Source organism: Suillus subaureus, assembly GCF_016647635.1.
Source record: "Suillus subaureus strain MN1 chromosome Unknown BJ212scaffold_162, whole genome shotgun sequence".
Taxonomy (NCBI): Eukaryota; Fungi; Basidiomycota; class Agaricomycetes; order Boletales; family Suillaceae; genus Suillus; species Suillus subaureus.
In genome coordinates, this window is record NW_024538718.1 from 1 (window position 1) to 21,523 (window position 21,523).

At 48.9% G+C, this 21,523-nt stretch overlaps 3 protein-coding genes across 3 annotated transcripts; 2 read left to right on the forward strand and 1 right to left on the reverse strand.

Annotated features, from left to right (window-relative positions):
• Positions 1 to 290: 290 nt before the first annotated feature.
• BJ212DRAFT_197850 (uncharacterized protein) lies at positions 291 to 1,115 on the reverse strand. Its single transcript, XM_041342613.1, has 4 exons — positions 876 to 1,115; positions 569 to 818; positions 395 to 519; positions 291 to 344 (listed from the first exon to the last, which is right to left on the reverse strand). Exons 1-3 carry the CDS (start codon positions 1,010 to 1,012, stop codon positions 475 to 477), a joined length of 432 nt encoding a protein of 143 aa, XP_041185649.1. The 5' UTR covers positions 1,013 to 1,115; the 3' UTR covers positions 291 to 344; positions 395 to 474.
• Positions 1,116 to 16,290: 15,175 nt separating this feature from the next.
• On the forward strand, positions 16,291 to 16,713 carry BJ212DRAFT_1402999 (uncharacterized protein). The gene is made up of 2 exons (XM_041337365.1): positions 16,291 to 16,479; positions 16,530 to 16,713. Exons 1-2 carry the CDS (start codon positions 16,331 to 16,333, stop codon positions 16,585 to 16,587), a joined length of 207 nt encoding a protein of 68 aa, XP_041185650.1. The 5' UTR covers positions 16,291 to 16,330; the 3' UTR covers positions 16,588 to 16,713.
• Positions 16,574 to 17,427, forward strand: BJ212DRAFT_1403000 (uncharacterized protein). Its single transcript, XM_041337366.1, has one exon. It carries the CDS (start codon positions 16,798 to 16,800, stop codon positions 17,218 to 17,220), a length of 423 nt encoding a protein of 140 aa, XP_041185651.1. The 5' UTR covers positions 16,574 to 16,797; the 3' UTR covers positions 17,221 to 17,427.
• The last annotated feature ends 4,096 nt before the right edge of the window (positions 17,428 to 21,523 follow it).

Consider the following 21,523-nt stretch of genomic DNA (forward strand, 5'->3'; position numbering starts at 1 on the left):
CAGAAACTACTTGCCCAAATGACATCTTCAGTTGTTCGGTGAGGCATCCTGTGGGGTGGACTGTAGATTTCAGGTGCAGGACCGACCATTCAGAGACCCACCTTCGGGAGCCAACGGTCTCCATCTCAAAGCCTCAGAGATAAAGGCCTCCAGATGAGGAAGGGACGATTTGTCAGCGAAGGTCGGTGCTTTGACAGAGGAACCATTCAATTGGGAGAACTGCAATACGAAATTGAGCTACCTCGCTCCCTTCCTATGACTGCATCAAGTTCGGCCTGAACTTTAGCTTGCTCTTCAGGGAAATGTGCGGCTGCCATTAGCACCGTGCATATCGCCACGGCGGTCTGACACCTCATCTCAGTGTATACAAACGGGAAAAAGGAAGGCGTCTTACCGTGTCGGTTCCGGCTCCAAATAACGCTCCAGTAAGATACGCCATCTCGATCTCTGTCAAGCCATAGAGATGCCCATTTTCTACATATGTTTTGCAAACGAAGGGCCGATGTCCTCGTTGCTCTGCTGTGAAACAACTCAGACATCACGTGAAGATAGGCAAGGCAATGCATACCATGCGCAGTTTCACACGGTTCAGCTGGTTTGTGTAGAGTCGCCTGGTTCTCTCAAACTGGTCCTTTAATTCTGGCGCATACCAAGGAAGGTATCTGAGCCACGGTATCGAGTCCACCAAGTAATTACCATGGCGCAATATTGTACGAAATCTCTTGATGAGCTGGCGGGCCTCTCCAATTTCAGGATCAGTTGCTGACGTTGGCGTGGTCTTCCCATATGAAACTTTCATGATCGTCGTTGCAGCATAACTTCCAAGAACCCGTAAGTAACATACTATCAGACCCCGCGTGTAGGAAACTGCTTACACTGCCACATGGTCCTGAAAGTTGTGTGGATCGTCAAGAATGTTAAGGATTACGTGCTTAGCTTGTGACATCTGCAGAGGCTGATAAGCCTCAGCTAATTTTGGCTGAAGATGCGTATGAAGTACTCTGCACCGCATTTAAAAGTAAGATGAGGGTTGTTTAAACCTTCACAGTATCGCGGCGACAAACCTACGCATCCGACGGAACCTGTCCCCAGCGTGTGCCAAAACGATGTCCAGTCCGCGTGTAAGATTTCTCCAGCAGCAAGGCGAGGTCGATCAGCAAGCATTCTACCCTGCTTCTCCATTATATCTACCGCGGCCTGCCACGAAGTGTTGGATCTGGAGGTGATCATATATCATGAAGGGACTAACTTTGTATCGGCCGATAATCACGATGGTCTGGATTCCTGAACGAATAGTAACCAGAGGGCCATACTCGTCGATCCACCGTGCTACAGTGAGAGATGCCCTGATCAGCAATGGAGTAAAATTAGATTACAAAAATGAAGAAGCAAATATGAAACTTCACTTGAGAGGGGGTAGGAAATGTCCCCGAAGCCGCCAAGTGGGAGAGAAGGAGGAAGGCGGGATTTACGGAGGTAAGTACAGATAATCACTCCTATAGCCCCAACGCAAGCTGTAGCACCGAGAAAGAGCTGCGTGTTGCCAGAAATGAGCAGGTCAGGGAGATATAGCATGACTGATTGGAGGAGTGGAAAGAGATAAGACGGACGTCATCGGAAGTGCATTCGACTTATTTATGTAAAGCACGTCACGCCGGCACCACGGGCAGGAAGAGAAGGGCATCTGTCATATCTCATTACGCATTACTATCATAATAGGGAAGCGAACATACGAGATGCGGAAACCAGGCAAGATCCTTAATCGGCTTACTATGGCCTTCATATTGTGGACTGGCTGAGAGTCGGTTTTGACGGCGGGGTAAGTGAATCGGGTATGATGGTGATGGTGGTGGTGGTGGTGGTGGTGGTAGTAAGCACTCGGGAGTTTGGAGGTATGGCTGAGTCTTGAAACGAGCCGTTTTAGGAAGGGGAGATCTTCGAGCTTGAGCAAACACATGGCATCTAATACAGTCACCGATCACATCTATGGCTAAGCGACATGAACTGAAGTCAGGAATCAGGAAGTCAGGTCAGAGGTACCGTACCTGCCACGAAGATGCACTCCCGAAGTCCCAGACCTGAAAAAACGCTGAAAGTGCACCCGCCATGCTGATTCCTGAACGTAGTATTTAACACAGGGAGTGCTAGGATGCGAGAAAAACACCTACTGTCATATCAACTTAATCTGTTGGAGTCTCAGTTAGGACTTGCAAAAGGGTGATTCTTTTCGAATCTTCTGATAGCCCATCACACGGCGAACCACGGTGTCACGGACTGGGGCTGCAAGCAACAACTTACCAAGAAGTTCAGGACCAAAAGGATTGAGGAGAAACACATACGTGCCAATAGTAAGCCACGTATACGATGATTCAGTCGCAACCTAACAGCGATGCATCTTGATCGTTGCTCGCTGGCGGACCAAAATGGTTAAACATGGCACAAGATTCAATGGCGTCCTCACCCACGAAGGCGATATATCCTCCAAGATTCCAACTCGCTAACTCGAAAGGAAACGTGGTGAGACGACACTCGAGGTCATAGTCGCTCATCAACGTCGGGTGAGAGGTGTAGTTTTCATCCCGCTTGTCATTTGTTCTCAAGACAAAAGTCTTCGGGTATGGGATATGGACACAGGGCAACAAGTTGGGGAGCCCTTGTTGGGTCACGATGAACTTAGGACAGTTAAAGCGTCCCGACTCTAGGCTGTGGAATCATCCTGGCCTGGAAAGTTGCGACAAACACTGGCAAGCTTGGTCGCCGCGCGGAAAGGGTGATTCTTTTTGGATCTTCTGATAGCGCACACACAGCCAACCACGGTGTTACGGACTGGGCAACAACCTTGCCAAGAAGTTCAGAACTAAACTGTTTGATGAGGAACACACACGTGTCAACGGCAGTCGCAATCTTACGGCAGAGATGCACCTTGACTGCAGCTCACTAGCGCTCACTGGCGGACCAAAATAGTTAAATACAATACAAGATTCAATGGCGTCCTCACCTACGAAGGTGACATATCCTCCAAAATGCCCGACCCACTAGCTCAAAAGGAAACACATGTGGGTAAAATGTCATTCGAGGGTCATGGTCACTCATCACTGACGCTTAGGCTTTTAAATTTCACCCCCCTTGTCACTTGTTCTCACGACAAAAGTCTTCGGATGCGGGATATGGACAAGGCAACAAGTTGGGGAGGCCCTTGTTGGGTCAAAATGATGAACTTAGGACAGTTAAAGTGTTCCTAATGGGCGGTGGAATGACTAGAATCACCCTGGCCAGGGAAGTTGCGACAAACAAACCTAGCGTGCGCACATTCAAAAGCCATGAGAATATAGTTCATCATGCATGGCTGTCTGTTTTGCACCAAACGGCAAAACATTTTCGAATGCATCATGGGATGAGACAGTCTGCGTGTGGAAGGAGACGGGCGAAATAATCCTTGGGCCATTCCAAGTGGATAACAGCCCAGCAAACTCTCTCCGGATGGTGACAAACTAGCAGCAGACACGTAAGCACACCTGATCGTTTGGAATGCAGCAAACGGAGAAGAGCTGATGAAGATACAACATCGGGCATGGTGGGTCGCATTCACCTCTGAGGCCTGATGGTCTGCGTCTCGTCAGTTGAGCTACGTTCAAGTCTCAGATGCTCCCACCGGTGACACCAACAAGCAGTTTGACGTGCACACATTTACTGGCATCATTTAACAAGATAACACGGTTCGTTGACCCGATCACATTCGAACCAATTGGCGTGCCACTCGAGCACCTCGATGGCGTTCACTGCATGTTTGCTTCTGATAACGGCTTGTCGCGACAATCTCGTTCGTACATGCATAGTTCCTTAGAGCGACTCACGGGAGGAGTTCCAGCAGGCGAGGAAATTCTTCCATCACGCCATAAATTCATGCTGATATGTCATGTAGCAGTTCGTACACAAAGTCCTTGAGATAGGCTTCCACAGTCATCCTTCGCAATGGTCCTAACATCAATTCCGCAAGAGATCATCCTAGGTTCTAAGCCTCGCCCAGCATGTGCTGGGGTACCGCGTGCGTTTTTTTCCTTCGTGGTACAGATCCATGTCACAGATTATAACGCTCCTCACAGTGTGATATCCATTCCTCACGTTAGCGCAACAACCGCTCCGCGTCTACAATGTTGCAGCGTCGTATAGAAGGCTCCCGCATCAAGAACATCATGAACCTATCTTTTCTCGCTCCTCTGCTGTATACCCTTGCAGAATTCCCATCGTAGATGTCTTCCCAACGCGAGGTGGATATATAATTTTTCCCGAGCTCCCGAGTCCATCTTTTGTCAAGACATTACTCTACAACACACCGCTAATGCCATCAGCGGGAAACGACATCTAATGCACCCATGTCCTCCTCGCTAGCAAGTCCACGTCTAATGATGCGTCTAATATTGTCGGCGGACCCACACCTGTGACCAAACGTGCAGATGCTCATACTGCCAGTGCAACTAGCGGACCTGCCACTCCGCTGGGTGCTGAACGTTTTGCGGAGGTTACTGCTCGGTGATCCTTGCTATGTGCTTCACGGATCTCTCGGATCGCGACGAACAAGTCCTGCCGCTAAGATTCCTCTCTGTTCTTGGACTACTTTTTGATGCCTTTCTGTGAGGCCCAGCCATGCAACTCTGTGTATACGACTGTGTTGTGCGGAACTCTGCAGGGCACTGAAAGTCTAGATATTGCAGAGATAAATAGCGTCAATCATGTTGAGAGAAAATACAGACGTATATACAGTACTAGTGTTACACATAAACCAAGTCACTAATCTGAAATTCAAAGATATGTAAGAAAGTTGAGGTAGCCTCAAGTCAGCAATACCAAATTTGTCACGCAATCGTCTTCCACCACCACCATGCCCATCACATCCCCAACACTCGTCCCCCGCCCTCCAATCACCCCCCTCGTCCTCCCGCGCGCACCCCAAGTAAACCCAACCCCACTCCCCAAACTCGATCGCTACCCCGGGCGTATGGACACCCGACGCGATCTCCAACGCGAAATCGACGATCTCTCAGATGAGGAGAACGAACTTGAAGATGCTGTACGTCCCCTCTTCATTTCTGTAATGCGATGCGATTCCTGACTCCGCCGTCAATGCATTTCGTGAACACTGAAATAGAACTTGGTGATTAGGAATCGAGGGTTTCAGTGGCTCGTTCCTATTGGGCGGCATACGACGCTGTTGGAGGAGAAGAATGAGGTGCGTTGGTTTGTTCTTCTTTCGTTTGAGTTTGCTTTTGTTAAACTATCGTCAATGTATTTGTAGGCAGAAGACGATTCGGATGGCTCTGATACAGGTCAATCAGGCGGCGGCCCTTCGATCAACGAGGACGGCGAGGAGAACGACGATTCAGGAGCTGATTTGGACGCGAGCATGGAAGATATGGATGAGGAGGGTGAGGCGGGGACAGCAAGTGAAGCGGAGGATGTGAATGACATGACGGACGATTTAGAGGAGAGGTCGAGTGATGCTTGATACACCACACTCAGAGCAGGACAGAGAAAAACGATGAAATTATGGGTGGTATCGATAAGTCCTGGTACGTGTGCATGCGAGATCTACTTGACAGATATACATAATCCACAAATAAGTTAGATTCTCGTCGCTCATCTCCACTTCCCAACGACGCCGAAGTTGAATCACGCGAGGTCGCCAACACAAAGTCCAACCACCACGAACTGAAATCGAATCACTACGAACCCGACTCAAGGGACTACCCCCTGAAAATCTGTCACAGACAACGTCCCACGCGTATGCCTTCTCCTAGGGCCAGGATTAGCCATGACGAGTGGCCGTACCCATAATCGGACGTGGCCCGCTTTTGACGCTGTTACGAGCGCACGGTGGAGGAAGGCGAGGGATGTGAGGAGGTCGGCGTCGAGTTGTTTTACCTGTTGTGCGTTATGAGTCAATCAGTTTCATTCACAAATGTGTAAGATATTGTAGAGACACAGAAAGAGACAATCCCAGAAAGGAGGACTGACCAATACAGGTTGTACAGTCGACACTTCATTCCTCGAAGGCGCGGGATGATATCGTGGTGCCGATAGTTGGCTCGTCGACCCCGTACCGCGTCGGTAAGCGAGTGAAATACTAGATGACATTGATGTGCGTGGATGGTGTGCTCCGAGGAGTTTGGGGCGATGAAGAGCGCCAGAGGAAAAGTCCCACTGTCAATATTTAGATCTAGTCAAGTGATCGGTCATTCGTAGGTGCTAGAAACGAACGCACGAGAATAAGCTTGTTGTCCTCTCCTACGCTACCAAAGCGGTACGTCCGCCCGTCGCAGCGGGATTCGTCAAAAGCGACGGATGAGACGAATGAGGAATGTCCTTGGCATCGTGCGACGACTCGTTGTTCCCAAGGGGAGAAGATCGTGAGGAGATCGTCTTGACCGCCGGTCTGGTTGAGGATAGACAATCAAAGATGTTCATTGGATTGTGAACTTGGAGTGAAACGCACGAGGATGAAGCGCCCGTCAGGAGACCATGCGACGCAGGTCAGAGAACCGAAATAGGATGCATAGCAGTCTACTAGCCTGAATAAAAGATTAAAGTCTGTCCAGCAATTGGAGGAAGAGACGACATACTGCTCTGCAAGTGGATCGATCACCCTCAAACACCCGTCCTCTGAAATGGCAGCTACATATTTGTTATCAGGGGAGAACACGAAGTCTAGCTACGATGAGCTTCCAACGCAAGTATTAATAATAATTCACTCACCGACAACACCACGCCGACACAGGCGCCAATGGCTTACAGGGTTCTTCGCTACCACGCCCTTCTCTCCCCTCCCGGTTGCTTCTGGATGCCACGGCGGAGGTGTGACAAATATTGATGACAGGGGGTCCCATCCATTACTTACAGGAGATGCATGATGTGCGTTGATGGTTATATGCGGGGTATTTGTGAGTCCATTTGGAATACTGGCAGTGAACAAGCCATCTTCGCGTTCTTTGTCGTAGACGATTATGGTTCCGTCTGTGTGAGAGACGAGAAAGAGGGTTGGGGAAGAGGGGACCCAATGGACGGCTGTGCATGTGGAAGAGGAGATGGTGCCCTTGGATCTAAGTGTCAGATATGTTTACAGTAGAAGGGGGTTGACTACCTGTTTGTTAAGGCGGCAGTAGCGGCTTGAGATTGGGTCTAATTAATCAGTGTGAGCAAAGGAACAGGGCGTGAGATGAGGCACACACCGAACCATACGAGGTCGCCTGTGCTGAATCCTATGATAACGTCTAGTCGTTCTGAGGATGCGGTGGAGGGGTTCACGTCGTGACAAGTTGGGTATGCAGAGAAGCTAATCCTCGTTAGTGGTTCCTGGTAGAATCATGCAGCGTTTTGCGCAGCCAAGAAGCAGATGACGCACCTTGGCTTTGGCCCCCACTTCGATCCACAAGAAGGCCTTGCCAGTATTATAGAACAAGAAAGTGACCTCGCCCTGCTTTGCTGCGAGTGTCTTGTTGAGACCTTCAACACTGTGGAGACGTGTGATGAATGTAGAGGATGTGGTGCGCATGTTGTGCTTTGGTCGTGATATATGTGATTTCTTTTTAGTTGCTGACATGGAAGGGTGAGAGAAGAGCTTGTACTGCTGGTGTTCTACTGGTGTTGAGACTGAGAGGTCTGGGGTAGCTACCGGATCTGGAGATGAAAAGCTGTCTTCTGGGGTATCGCTGGATGACATGCTCCGCTCCTCCAGCAACGGACGCTCCTTTACCAAGGCTTCCTTCTCCTTGTCCTTTTCTTTGTCCTTTTTAAGATCCTTTGTTAAATTTGCACCAAGAAACTGAGCGAGACCTGGGGAAGCTGGTTGCTTTGGTGGAAACCGGATTGTGATCGATGAAAGGCGAGTTTGGTAGATGGGTTGTGCTGCTGTAGAAGAGTGAGTTGGGACTTGAAGAGGTTTGTGTTCTTCAGTAACAGAGTAGACGCCTTCAGGAGCCACGAATGCGCTGTCACTCTCCATGGATCCTGAAATCTTGATGAGAAGGTGTTAACACCAAGCTTAATCTACTTTGGGTATTAATGGCCTTGAGAAAATCCTACGCGTCTTTCCGCATCCCTGGCATCGCCTTGATCAAGTCTGTTTAATTATATAGTGATAAGTACGCTAGCACACGGAGATGGTCTAGTATCTACTTACAGCCATTTGCAGAACGCTAGCTAGGTCAATCCAAACATAAGTCAGTAAGAAGGATAACCAACGAACTTTCAACTTCCGACAATCAATGGCGTTCCTACCATGAGACCTTGAAATTCGTAGCAGTGTCTGACTGGATAATACATATGGGACTCCTGTTTCATTTCTGACTATTAGCCTGCAAATCATTGGCTGTAACTGCAACTATATTTAATATTGTCCCGTGTCGTACTTACCACGCGTGTAAGAAGGGTCCAGCATACTGCCATGGTGTGGTCTTACTAACTTCGCAAGTGCTTCGACGAGCTCCTGGTCAATCTTGGTTCAAATTAAGATCCCTGAGGCTAAAACTAAAAGTACAATCATGAGAACCGTGAAAGAAATCGATGCTGCGGCACGGTGACGGCCCGATGGACGATGTCCCCATTTGGCATATGTAAAGTCGTTCAATTACTTACGATCATTAGACTTTCGGCTACCCGCCGGCTAAGCAGGATGTTAACATTGTCACTAGCTGCTCTCCAACTTCGGATCTTGTTTTCTCCCTAACGCCCATTCCAAATGCTCGTCCGTCGTCTGCGCTCTACACTTCTGACACTCGTAAGTCTCTCTTTCAACCTCAAGGACCGTGTCTGACACTCACCCAATACAAGTCCCGTCGATGGCAGACGACAGCGAGCAACACTGCCATCGAGTCCCCATCTGCGAGCGGTCACTCCTCATCAGTCGCATCTTCTCAGCTTTTCCGTATAACACGAGAATCTGCTCTCAGAACTCCAGGAATATCATGGCAAGATGAGGAATCTGATCGTAACATCGTCGGCGGCCGCGAGACACGCAAGATGAACCTCTACCAGGCTGTGCGAGATGCCCTCAGGTAATCCATTTGTCTCTACACAGAAGGTGTGCTGACGGTATCAGTATTGCACTTGCAAAGGATGATAGTGCCGTCGTATTTGGTGAGGACATAGCGTTTGGCGGAGTGTTCAGGTGTACCATGGTATGCATTACCATGTTCTCATATGCTAGTTTTAATCACACATCGAACAGGGCCTAGCAGAAGAATTCGGTACGTTTTAAGCATACACTACGTCGTATGCATAACCGATCGTGCTGCAGGTCGCGAACGTGTCTTCAATACCCCATTGACAGAACAAGGTATTGCAGGCTTTGGAATTGGTCTCGCGTCCATGGGGCATACTGCAATTGCAGAAATCCAGTTCGCTGACTATATATTCCCCGCATTTGATCAGGTTCATTTCACTTCATCCAAATGTTAAACTTTGAGATTGACCTTCAGCTTAGCTCGTGAACGAAGCCGCAAAGTTTCGCTACCGTTCGGGTGGACACTTCTCTATTGGCGGGCTAACCGTGCGTGCACCGACAATGGCCGTGGGCCATGGCGGGCTATACCACTCACAGAGCCCTGAAGGGTTCTTCATGGGCGCATCTGGTCTCAAGGTATGTCCTGTCTCATCGTACTGCTAATTCCACGACGAAAATGTACTCATGCACCTCTAGGTCGTAATCCCCCGCTCCCCCATTCAATGCAAAGGCCTCCTCCTTTCAGCCATCCGCGATCCCAACCCAGTCATCTTCATGGAGCCCAAAATTCTCTATCGTTCTGCAGGTACGTACCCCTTTCCCACCTCCCTGTATACATGTATTAATTCTACTCATAGTTGAACAAGTTCCAATCGACGACTTCGCCCTCCCCCTCTCCCGCGCCGAAATCCTCATCCCAGGATCCGATCTAACACTCCTAACATGGGGCACACCAGTCTACCACTGCGAATACGCCCTCCGTCTCCTCAACTCCCCACCACCCTCACTTGCACCACTCATTCCACCCTCCCTTCGCAGCGCCAAAGTTGAGCTCATCGATCTGCGAACGATATTGCCATGGGACATAGAGACAGTCGTAGAGAGTGTTCGCAGGACGAAGAGGCTTGTAATCGTACACGAGGCAGGTATGACAGGTGGCGTTGGGGGAGAAATCGCTGCTGAGGTAGGGAAGAGGGCATTTTTGAGGTTGGAAGCGCCCGTGAGGAGGATTACGGGGTGGGAGTGAGTGTCGTTTTTATATCTTTTTTTGTTCTCCCCCTTTTCCTCGGATTCTGATGTCATTCATTGCTATAGTGTCCCAGCTGGGCTGCAGTTTGAGAAGTTCAATATGCCGGATGCGGTTAGGATTTTGGATGGGATTATGGAGACGCTCAGCTACTGATTTAATTGCTGATTTGCACCGTTCCTCAAGTTGACTTTGCGCCTACGGTGTGGCATAAGATGGGAAATGGACATTCAATGACGTAGTACATTAGCATGCATGTATACCCTGTATGAGTGTAATACCAACATGTTTTGGGATGCGGAAGATGTTGAATGTTTCCCTGACAGTAGGAGTTTTGCATAGATGCGAGTCGCCGGATACTTCGTTGCCATACACCTATCGTTCAACTGAAAGGAGTTCACGAAAGTATCGGACCGGAGGATAGGGCTCCGAGACTAGTACTGTGCTACATAGAGCCTCACTCTTAATAGACACAAAATGTCATTATTTAAAAAAAACAAGGATCAGACGCCGGGCTTCGACTGATCGACGGTGAAGAGCACTCGCTGAGCAAACATGATCATTGTCATGCGTACAAAGGACATTCATAGTGAGTGGTGAGGAAGGGCTCGTGGTGTATAAGCATTGAAGAATCTTTGGTCTGCGTTCACGTTACCCCTAATCAACGGTGAAGAGCACGCGCTGAGCAAACATGATCATCGTCATGCACAAAGGATATTCATAGCAGGTAGTGTAAGCATTGAAGAATCTTCGATGTTATGAGCCAGTACACTTCGCAAGTACAAAGGGACACAAGGAATATTTAGATAACCGCATAAAAGACCTCCGTATTTCAACACGGCACCGCCACTTGCTTCGAGGCTGAAGACATACACCCTGCATGCTTGAATTCTGAATAAAAGATAGTTGAGAACGGGAGCATGGTCGACATGATTGAAAATACTTACCGGCGAACCAAGCACGCAAGCTGGCCTTCTGAGCCTTGTCGGAATCTTCCATCAGTGACAGGTAGTAGTCGAGTGCCTCGATGTTGCACGTCCGGGCGAGTATAAGACATCTATACTTCCTTACGGTCTCCCACAAAGACTTGAGGTTCCACCCGAAAATCTGCAAAAAAGCGCGGTTGAGTACACATCATGTTGAGTCGAGTATCGAACCAACGTACCACGACGAATTCGGTGTAGATAGAGAAGTCCATCGTCTGAAGGTAACAGCTGTTAGCGATTGCGATAGCGGCATCGATGTATTCAAAGGCTTTCTGGCGATTGTTGCTCTTCGAGGCGGCGAGTGCCATTTCAGCGTAGAAGTATACCTGATGCGCGAAGTGCAGAACGATCAGTCTCAGATTCAAAACACGAACCGGAATTGATACTCACTTGCACGACTTGACAAATAAGAAGATCGGCATCGTGAGAAACCTCGGCCATGTCATTGACATACATGATTGCCTCATCGTATGCGTTTGTATTGAACGTTGCAATAGCCTGAAAATCATAATGAAGCACGGAGCATGTAAGAAAAAGTGTAACACACCCTGATCAAAACAAGAAGATGATGGGTTGCTGAATCTCCCGCCGAGAACCTCAACGCGAGATCGAAGGCAATATTCGCTTCCCGAATCTGCTTCAATCCGTAGTGAGCGATGGCCTTGGCCATATAACCTATCAACGACTTTTGAATGCTGATGGACTATGTCATGATTCAAATTAGTATATCTTAAAGGGGTTCAGTATTCGCCGGTATAACTCACCTGAATTGCGTCTTTAAGCGCAGATTCCCAATCACCCATGCGAGTATAAGTAATCGAACGGTGCGCAAAACAGACGTAGTTGGTGGCATCTGTCTTGATGGATTGTGTGAATATATCCAAAGCCGTAGACAACTTCCCCCCCGTCGTGATTATAGTGTAAGCGGTCTCGTCCATGGTGAAGGTGAGGGTATAGGTCTGTGAAATGCTCGAATTGTGGTATTAGAATAAATAACGAGAACATACTTTGTGCCATTGAGTAACTTTAACTTGAGTCTTCGTCTAAAATTCGCGAGATGAGACGACGAAATCATCAGAAATCAACGGGAACATACCGATACCAGACCCGTCGAGGGTAGCATCCACTGTGATATCTTGTGATCATTGCCTCCGCTAAAGAATGTGACACAAAACGCGCCGGCGGCGACATCGAGTACGTTGGATTTGGGGAACGGCCAGAGGCGAATACTGCCGTCAGAAGACGCGGAAGTGATGACGGTGTTGGAATCATTGACAGCAATAGTGCTGATCTTGTCAGTGTGGCCACGGAAGGTTTCGATCTCTTCCCCCCTCGCTACTTCCCACACCCGAACGGTAGGATCGCGTTTACCGCCTCCTGAGAGAAGGTATGTTCCCTGGAGCGTCCATGTGAGTGTGCAGGTGCCACCTGAGTGGCCCTTGAGCGTTCTGACGCGCTGCCTAGTTGCTGTATTGTAAATGCAGATATTGTTCTCTGTGGCGATGGCAAGAAGGTCGCCGGATAACGAATACCGAGCGCAGTAGACCACTGCATCAAGAGGGATTGCTTCTTGATTTTCCTTCCACGTAGCTGTGCACCAAAACTTCACCATACGGTCACCCGCACTCGCCAAAGTTTTTCCATCTGCAGAAAAGTCTAGCGATATATGGACCTCGCTGGACTGGTGGGCTGTAATGAGTTGAAGAGCGACAGATTCACTGGTATAGGCAACGGTATTGGTAGTAGACCCGTTGTGAGCAATGGCAGTAGACCCGTTGTGGGCAATGGAAGACCCGTTTTGGGCGGTGATGGACCCGTTTTGCTTGGTATGGGTGAACCCGGCTCCCTGGGCACCATTAATGAGACAACCTCCAGTTTCCCCGTCCCAGGGAATGATTCCTCCAGTGATATCACAGCTTGCTATGAATTTACCGTCTCGTGATACCGCCAATCCAGTCACATCGCTCTGATGCCCTACCAGACGTTTCAATACCTGCTTCGTCGTCAAATCCGATAGACAAAGTGTCTCCTTCAAACTGGTGACCATACGCTGCGTGTTGGGCAACACTGCAACTACGGAGATGGACTCGTAATGACTTTCAAACGTCTCCGACACTTCTGTGACCTTTTCTGTGACGTGTTGTGTGACGCGCTTGGCGACGTATTCGGAAGTAGCGCTGAGCGCAGTTTGTTCTGCCACTAGAGCAGTGGGTGGCGCCATCAGAGGGTGTGGCGACATCAGAGTGTGTGGGGCTATCAGAGTGGGTTGCGACGCCATTTTACTAGAGAATAAAGTCGAGTAGGGCTTGGTGGAGGTATTTGAGGTGTCTTGTAGAGGTACATTCACTGTGCGTTTTTATACTGTCTCGGTGTTCGTTAGGCGCTGAACTTAGGCTTCATCAGGGGCTATTGTGAACGGATAGACAGATCCAGGCATCCAATTTGTGAACCAAGCGCTAGGGTTCATTCGGTACCCGCCATTTCCGAAAGCAAGACACTTCCATCGCCGTGGTTATAGCTGCACTGGCGCTCATTGCTGTGCTTTAAGCTCTGATCTATTCTCAAATGACATTGTCAATTTCAACTTGACCGAACGAACGGCTCTCCTCTCGTAAATCACTTGCGCGAACCCCAAATCCTTCCTGATTTGGCCACTACCACGTCGGTCATACCCCGGGAGACGATACCTTGTGACTACTATCCTCGTCCGGTTTCGCTTCCTAACCCTTCCCGTGCAGTATTAAACTTTGGCTCTATACGGCGAAGATCAAGACGAAGATACTCTGCGAGATATAGGACTTCGTCTCCCATGTGAAGGTTTGATCGATGCGGTGGCGGGGTATACGTGCGCAGAAATCAACAACTCTGACAGTTGCGCGCAACTTTTCAAAATAGCCACCGGCACTTGCGAAGGCCGGCCGTTGGAATCTATCTATCCCCACTCAGTTGTTATTTTGAACACTCCCCTTCCAAACTGTCACTAAGCTGCCACTCGATATAGTCTAATAAACTGCACTCGGATGTCCAAAAATAACATCCCAACGGAAGTTTAACATACTGTGCCGCACATCACCGCAGCTGTTGGTCAACGTCATCACGACTTGTCAAAGTTCGATGGCACGGCTTCGTCGTACGGGCAAACAGAAACATTCTTTTCTCGCCCACAAACTGAGGATTCGGCCCTCAGCATTTATATATGGCATTCCGAGACAATGCGATTCGGAAGATATGTCGAGGTAATGCTGAAGCGAAGTTCATCCACTATGACCAGGGCCTTTGAAATGTCATTTCAGGGATCACGATCAGACCCGTGCTAATCACTATCTGGTCATCAGGGCGCCTTCATTAGCATGATAATATGAGCTACCTTCTAAATGTGGCTCGGGTCATTCGGCTAACTTGTGTTTTGGATGTGGCATTGTCAGGAATCTTCCTGTAAATTCTTAGAAGTCAACCAATCAATGCCGCCCATTACCGCCCATCGGTATTAATCTTCATCCATCATAGACAAGGCAACAGCAAATTAAGACTTGGATGACAAGCGCATCTACGATCCTCGGCCGCGGGTTGCTGCTTCTTCCTGGGGGAAAACGTAAAACTTTGCGCGTGTAGGTAAGACGCTCTGTTCAGGCCGTGACTTCGGCCTAGCCCCAGACCATACACATCATCACCTGCAAATTTATAACGAGAAGAAGGTCTCACATGGGGGAAGACTGAAATGAATGCTTCAAGTGAAGCAACGATGTACGTCACACACAAAGTCCGGCTTCGGGTGCTAGGTGCTATCCTGTACTATCTTCCGGAATCTGATGGAAATTTCGCGGCGGTAGGTACCGATGGTTAGGAGATCAACTGATTAGAACACGGGTATGATAAGAAATATGTACCATGCTGGCACGAGTAGATGGGCGCAAAGTTTCAACACATCTGACAGCGTCAAAAACTTCCTGAAACGATCGTGAACTTTAAGGGTCTACGCAGTGAGAGTTTTGGTTGGGCAATTGAACTTACGAATGAACGATTAGTGGTGCCTCCTGAAATCTGAGTCTATGACAAATACAACACATGGGCTCACCCTCTTTGTTGGCTTGGAGTCTACCGTCCCCTGTCTTGTCCGAAAATTTTTGGCTCCCTGTAATTGCATCACCGTTCAAACTGCGTGTACAGTCATTCAATATCGACCCCAGTCACTTCATGATGGCCACTGCAGCTAAACAATGCATGATCAAAAAAATTATTGATATACAGGATACATTTATAATACCGTTCACGCCCTCACCACAGCATACTTTCCATAATGGTCACATATTTCGAAAAGCTCGTCTCAGTCCCAGGTACTCATACAGCCATGAGACGGTCCTGTTTCAAAACTGTTCATCACTTGTCTGAGGAGGAGATGGGTGGATACACATCGGCATGTATCATGACTCGCTGATCCTTGAGCAGAAGCGGTACCTTGAGCAGATATTTTGTATAAATTAGTCATGTGCCGAGCTCCAACTCACAAGTGCGATGCCAATTGAAAAGCGGAATACGTGATCGCGGGTTTGCTGAGGTCACAATACTGCGTACCGACCAAACCACGGAGTTGTCGAAAATCAAGCCAGAGCAAGACGTGGGATCCGGGATAACTGTCGAAGTACGAGATGCAATGTCATGCGAGTTCAGGTGTGCAGATTATAACGGATTTGCTGAATGTGTTGAGAGAGGCGTATGTACGCGTCGTTGAACTTGTTGGCCCGGGACTGTGAAGTCGAAATGGAAAGACGTGACTAGTCACAGCGAAGACGTGACTAGTCACAGCGAGGATGTGACGAGACATGTTTCAACTGGAAGTCAATGGTAATGCAACACCTATACAAGTTTGTAAGTCTCTCTTTCAACTTCCGGGACCGTATCACCCATCTAGAACCGGTCCCATCGATGGCAGACGACGGTGAGCACTACTGCCATCGAGCTCTCATCTGCGGGCGGTACCCCTCATCGGTCGCATCCTCTCAGCTTCTCCGCATGACACAAGAATCTACTCTCAGAACACCACGAATATTATGGCAACATGAGGAATCTGAGCGTAACATCGTCGGTGGCCGCGGGACACGCAAGATGAATCTCTACCAAGCTGTGCGAGATACCCTCAGATACTTGAAGTTCTCTCTATACGGGAGGTGTGCTGACGGCATCGATATTGGACTTACAAGGGATGATAGTGCTGCCATGTTTGGTGAGGATATAGCATTTGGCGGAGTTTTCAGGTAAACCATGATATGCATCACTATGTCATTTGTCCCCACCCATCGAACAGGGTTGACTATATATTCCCCACATTTGATCGGATTCGTCCCACTTCTCAAACTTCGTGATTGAACTTCAACCCGTCAACTTAGGTTGTGAACGAACTGTAAAGTTTCGATGCCGTTCAGGTGGCCACTTCTCTATCAGCGTGCTAGCCGTGCGTACACCAACCATGGCCGTAGATCGTATCTGGCTATGCCATTCACAGAGCCCTCAAGGGTTCTTCGTGGGTGCACCTGGTCTAACGGTATGTCCTGTCTCATTGTACTGCTAATTCCATGACCAAATCCCTAAATGAACTCATACACTGGGTTGTGATCCCCCGCTCCCTCAGCCGATGGAAAGGCCTTCTCTCAGCTATCCGCGATTCTGACCTAGTGACATTCATGGAGCCCAGAGTCCTATATCGTCTGCAGGTATGTTCCCCTTTTCCACTTCCCTGTATACATTCACATTTATTAATTTTACCCACAACTGAACAAGTCCCAATCGACGACTTTGCCCTCGCCTTCTCCCGCGCCGAGATCCTCATCCCAGGATCTGGTCTGGCACTCCCAACATGGGACGCCCCCGTCTACCACTGCGAATCCACCTTCCGTCTCCTCGATTCCCCACCACCCTCACTCGCACCACTCATCCCCCCCTACGCAGCGCCAAGGTTGAACTTGTCGATCTCCGAACGATATGGTCATGGGTTGTAGAAGCAGTTGTAGAGAATGTGCGCAGGACAGAGGCTCGCGATCCTACACGAAGCAGGTGTGATAGGTGGCGCTGGAGGAGAAATTGCTGTTGAGGTTGAAGAGGGCTTTTCTAAGGTTGGAGGCGCCTGTGAGGAGGATTACGGGGTGGGATTAAGTGTCATTTTTATATCCTTTATCTGGTCTCTCCCCCTCCTCGGGTTATGATGACGTCCATTTTCACTGTTAGTGTCCCGGCTGGGCTGCAGTTTGACAAGTTTAATATGCCGGATGCGGTCAGGGCTTTGGATGGGATCATAGAGACGCTCAGTTACTGATCTATTTGCTGATTTACGCCGTTCCTCAAGTTGACTTTGCGCCCACGGGCGTGGCATAAGATGGGAAATAGACATTCAATGACGTAGTACATTAGCATGCATGTATACCCTGTATGAGTGTGATACCAACATATTTTGGGGTGTGGAAGATGTTGAATGTTTCCATGAGTAGTAGGAGTTTTGCGTACATGCGAGTCACCGAACACTTCGTTGCCATACAATTACCGTTCAACTGAAAGGAGTCGAAAGTATCAGACCGGAGCATGGGGCTCTGAGACTAGTACTGTGCTACATAGAGCCTCACTTTTAATGGACATAAAATTGGATTCTCTTAAAAAGTATCGGATGCTTCGCTTCGACTAATCGACAGTGAAGAGGACGAGCTGAGCAAACATGATCATCGTCATGTGCACAAACGGTATTCGTAGTGGGTGCTGAGGAAAGACTCATGGTGTGTAAGCATCGAAGAATCTTTGATGTGCATTCATGTTATGAGCCAGTACACGACACAGGTACAAAGGGATATAATAAATACTGGAATAATCGCATAAAAAGCCTCCGTATTTTCAACGCGCCACCGCCACTTGCTTCGAGGCTGCAGACATACACCCTGCATGCTTGAATTCTGAATGAAACATAGTTCAGGACGGCAGCATGGTTGACATGACTGAAAAGACTCACCGGCGAACCAAGCACGTAAGCTGGCCTTCTGAGCTTTGTCGGAATCTTCCATCAGTGACAGGTAGTACTCGAGTGCTTCGATGTTACACGTCCGGGCGAGTATAAGACATCTATACTTCCTTACGGTTTGCCACAAGGACTTGAGGTTCCACCCGAAAAGCTGCAAAAAAAAGCGCCGTTGAGTACCCATATCATGTTGAGTCGTATATTGTATCAACGTACCACGATGAATTCCTTGTAGATAGAAAAGTCCATCGTTTGGAGGAAACAGCTGTTAGCGATTTCGACAGCGGCATTGATATAGTTGATGGCTTTCTCGCGATTGTTGCTCTTCGAGGCAGCGAGTGCCATTTCAGCATAGAAGTATACCTGATGCGCGAAGCGCAGAACGATCAGTCTCAGATTCAAAACACGAACCGGAATTGATACTCACTTGCACGACTTGACAAATAAGAAGATCGGCATCGTGAGAAACCTCGGCCATGTCATTAACATACATGATTGCTTCATCGTGTGCATGTGTATTGAATATCGCAATAGCCTGAAAATCGCAATGAAGCACGGAGCATTGAAGACAAAATGTAACCCACCCTGATCAGGACAAGAAGATGATGGGTTGCTGAATCTCCCGCCGCGAACCTCAGCGCGAGATCAAATGCAACATTCGCTTCCCGGATCTGCTTCAATCCGTAGTGGGCGATGGCCTTGGCCATATAACCTATCAACGACTTTTGAATGCTGATGGACTATGTCATGATCCAAGTTAGTACATCTTAAAGGGTTTCAGTATTGGTCGGTATAACTCACCCGAATCGCATCTTTAAGCGCGCACTCCCAATCACCCATGCGTGTATAAATAATCGAACGGTGCGCGAAGCAGACGTAGTTGGTGGCATCTGCCGTGATGTATCGTGTGAATATCTCTAAAACCGTAGTCAACTTCCCCCACGTGGTGATTATAGTGTAGGCGGTCTCATCCATCGTGAGGGTGAGGGTATAGGTCTGTGGAATGCTCGACTCGTGTTATGAGAGTCAATAACGAGAACATACCTTGTGCCAGTGAGTAACTTTCGTTTGAGTCTTCGTCTAAAATTCGCGAGATGAGACGACGAAATCATCAGAAATCAACGGGAACATACCGACACCAGACCCGTCGAGGGTAGCATCCACTGTGATATCTTGTGATCATTGCCTCCGCTGAAGAATGTGACACAAAACGCGCCAGCGGCGACATCGAGCACGTTGGATTTGGGGAACGGCCAGAGGCGAATACTGCCGTCAGAAGACGCGGAAGTGATGACGGTGTTGGAATCATTGACAGAAATGGTGCTGATCTTGTCAGTGTGACCACGGAAGGCTTCGATCTCATCCCCCTTCAATGCTTCCCACACCCGAACGGTAGGATCGCGTTTACCGCCTCCCGAGAGAAGGTATGTTCCCTGGAGCGTCCATGTGAGTGTGCAGGTGCCACCTGAGTGGCCCTTGAGCGTTCTGACGCGCTGCCTAGTTGCTGTATTATAAACGCAGATATTGTTCTCTGTCGCGATGGCGAGACGTTCGCCAGATGACGAATAACGAACGCAGTGGACAACTGCATCAAGATGGATCACTGCATCTTGATTTTCCTTCCACGTAGCGGTGCACCAAAACCTCACCGTATGGCCGCCCGCACTCGCCAAAGTTTTTCCATCTGCGGAAAAGTCTAGCGACACATGGACCTCACTGCCAGCGGACTGGTGGGCTGCGATGAGTTGAAGAGCGGCAGATTGGGCAATGGTCCCGTTTTGGGCAGTGATGGTCCCGTTTTGGGTAGTGGTGGTCCCGTTTTGGGTAGTGGTGGTCCCGTTGTGGCCAGTGGTGGTCCCGGTATGGGGAAAGTAAGTGATCAACTCATTATGGGCAGTGGACTTGATTTTGGTGAACCCGGCTCCCCGGGCATCATTGATGAGACAAACACCTTCTCCATTCCAGGGAATGATACCTCCAGTGATATCACAGCTCGCTATGAATTTCCCGTCCCGTGATACGGCCAATGCAGTCACATCACTCGAATGCCCCACCAGACGTTTCAATACCTTCTTCGTCGTCAAATCCGACAAACAAAGTGTCTCCTTGAAACTCGTGACCATGCGCTGCGTGTTTGGCAACACTGCGACCACAGAAATGGACTCGTGATGACTTTCAAACGTCTGGGACACTTCTGTGACGTGTTCCGTGATATGTTCTGTGACGCGTTGCTGTACGACGTGCTGTGTGGAAGTCACGGTAGTGTTGAGCGTGGTTTGCTCTGCCACTACTAGGGCAGTGGGTGGCGACGCCAGAGTGGGATGTGATGACATTTTACTGGAGGTTGGTTGAGCAGGGCTTAGCAGAGGGATTTCAGGTGTCTTGTACTGAGCTGCAGAGGTGTGTCCGCCGTGCGTTTTTATGCTGTCCCGGTGTTCGTTAGGCACTGAACATCAGGGGCTCTTGTCGTAAGCGGATATGCAGGTTCATAGGCACATGCGTCCAACTTGTGAACCAACCAGGGCAAGAATTCAATCAATCACCAACATTTCCCAAGGCAAGATGCTTTCTTCCCGCGTGGTTATAGGCTCACTGCTATGCTTGAAGGTCTGGTCAATTCTAAAATGTCGTCAATGTCGACTTGGCCTTACGGCCGACTTCCTCTGTCCTCCCATGAATTACTTGCGCGGATCCTAATTCGTTCCTGGTTTGGCTACCATCGCGTCGGTTCGCATGGGAGACGTTCGACACCTTGTGACAAGTACCTTGTTCTAATCCTCGCTGTATAGGACCCGGGTTTGGCTACCTAGACCTTCCCTTGTAGTATTGCTAAACCTTGTAACTTGGGCTCTATTCAACAAGGATTGGAACGAAGATACTCTGTGCCAAGTCACAAGGCGTTGAGTGTCTCCAATGTGAGAGTTTAACCGATGCGGTGGAGGATCAAGGGTCCGCATTTACGAGAGGACGGCAGTGAGGTCAAGCCGACATTTACAACGTCATTTTAGAATCGACCTGACCTGACGGCCATAAGGTCAAGCCGACATTGACAACGTCATTTTAGAATTGACCAGACCCACTCAGACATGTTCATGCGCAGAGTTAGCAACTTCGTCTGACAGGTGTGTGACATTTTGGGAATAGCAACCGAAAGCCTTCTCAGGTATTTGTCTAGCCAGGTCTAGCCCCACTCAATTCTTACTTTATTCTCCCATTTCATTTCCCCAATTGACGAGTTGTTACCAAACTGTTACTCGACAAAGCCCGAGAAATAAACTGCATATATGTCCAAAAATACCACC

Bases quoted from the DNA above. Each gene is read 5' to 3' on its own strand.
- BJ212DRAFT_197850 (XM_041342613.1), bottom strand. From the start codon at position 1,012: ATGCGGTGCAGAGTACTTCATACGCATCTTCAGCCAAAATTAGCTGAG. The intron at 819-875 runs GTAAGCAGTTTC...GGTTCTTGGAAG, and splicing joins TTTCAGGACCATGTGGCAGT to TTATGCTGCAACGACGATCA. The intron at 520-568 runs GTATGCATTGCC...GTTGTTTCACAG, and splicing joins ACCGTGTGAAACTGCGCATG to CAGAGCAACGAGGACATCGG.
- BJ212DRAFT_1402999 (XM_041337365.1), top strand. From the start codon at position 16,331: ATGAATCTCTACCAAGCTGTGCGAGATACCCTCAGATACTTGAAGTTC. The intron at 16,480-16,529 runs GTAAACCATGAT...CCCATCGAACAG, and splicing joins GCATTTGGCGGAGTTTTCAG to GGTTGACTATATATTCCCCA.
- BJ212DRAFT_1403000 (XM_041337366.1), top strand. From the start codon at position 16,798: ATGACCAAATCCCTAAATGAACTCATACACTGGGTTGTGATCCCCCGC.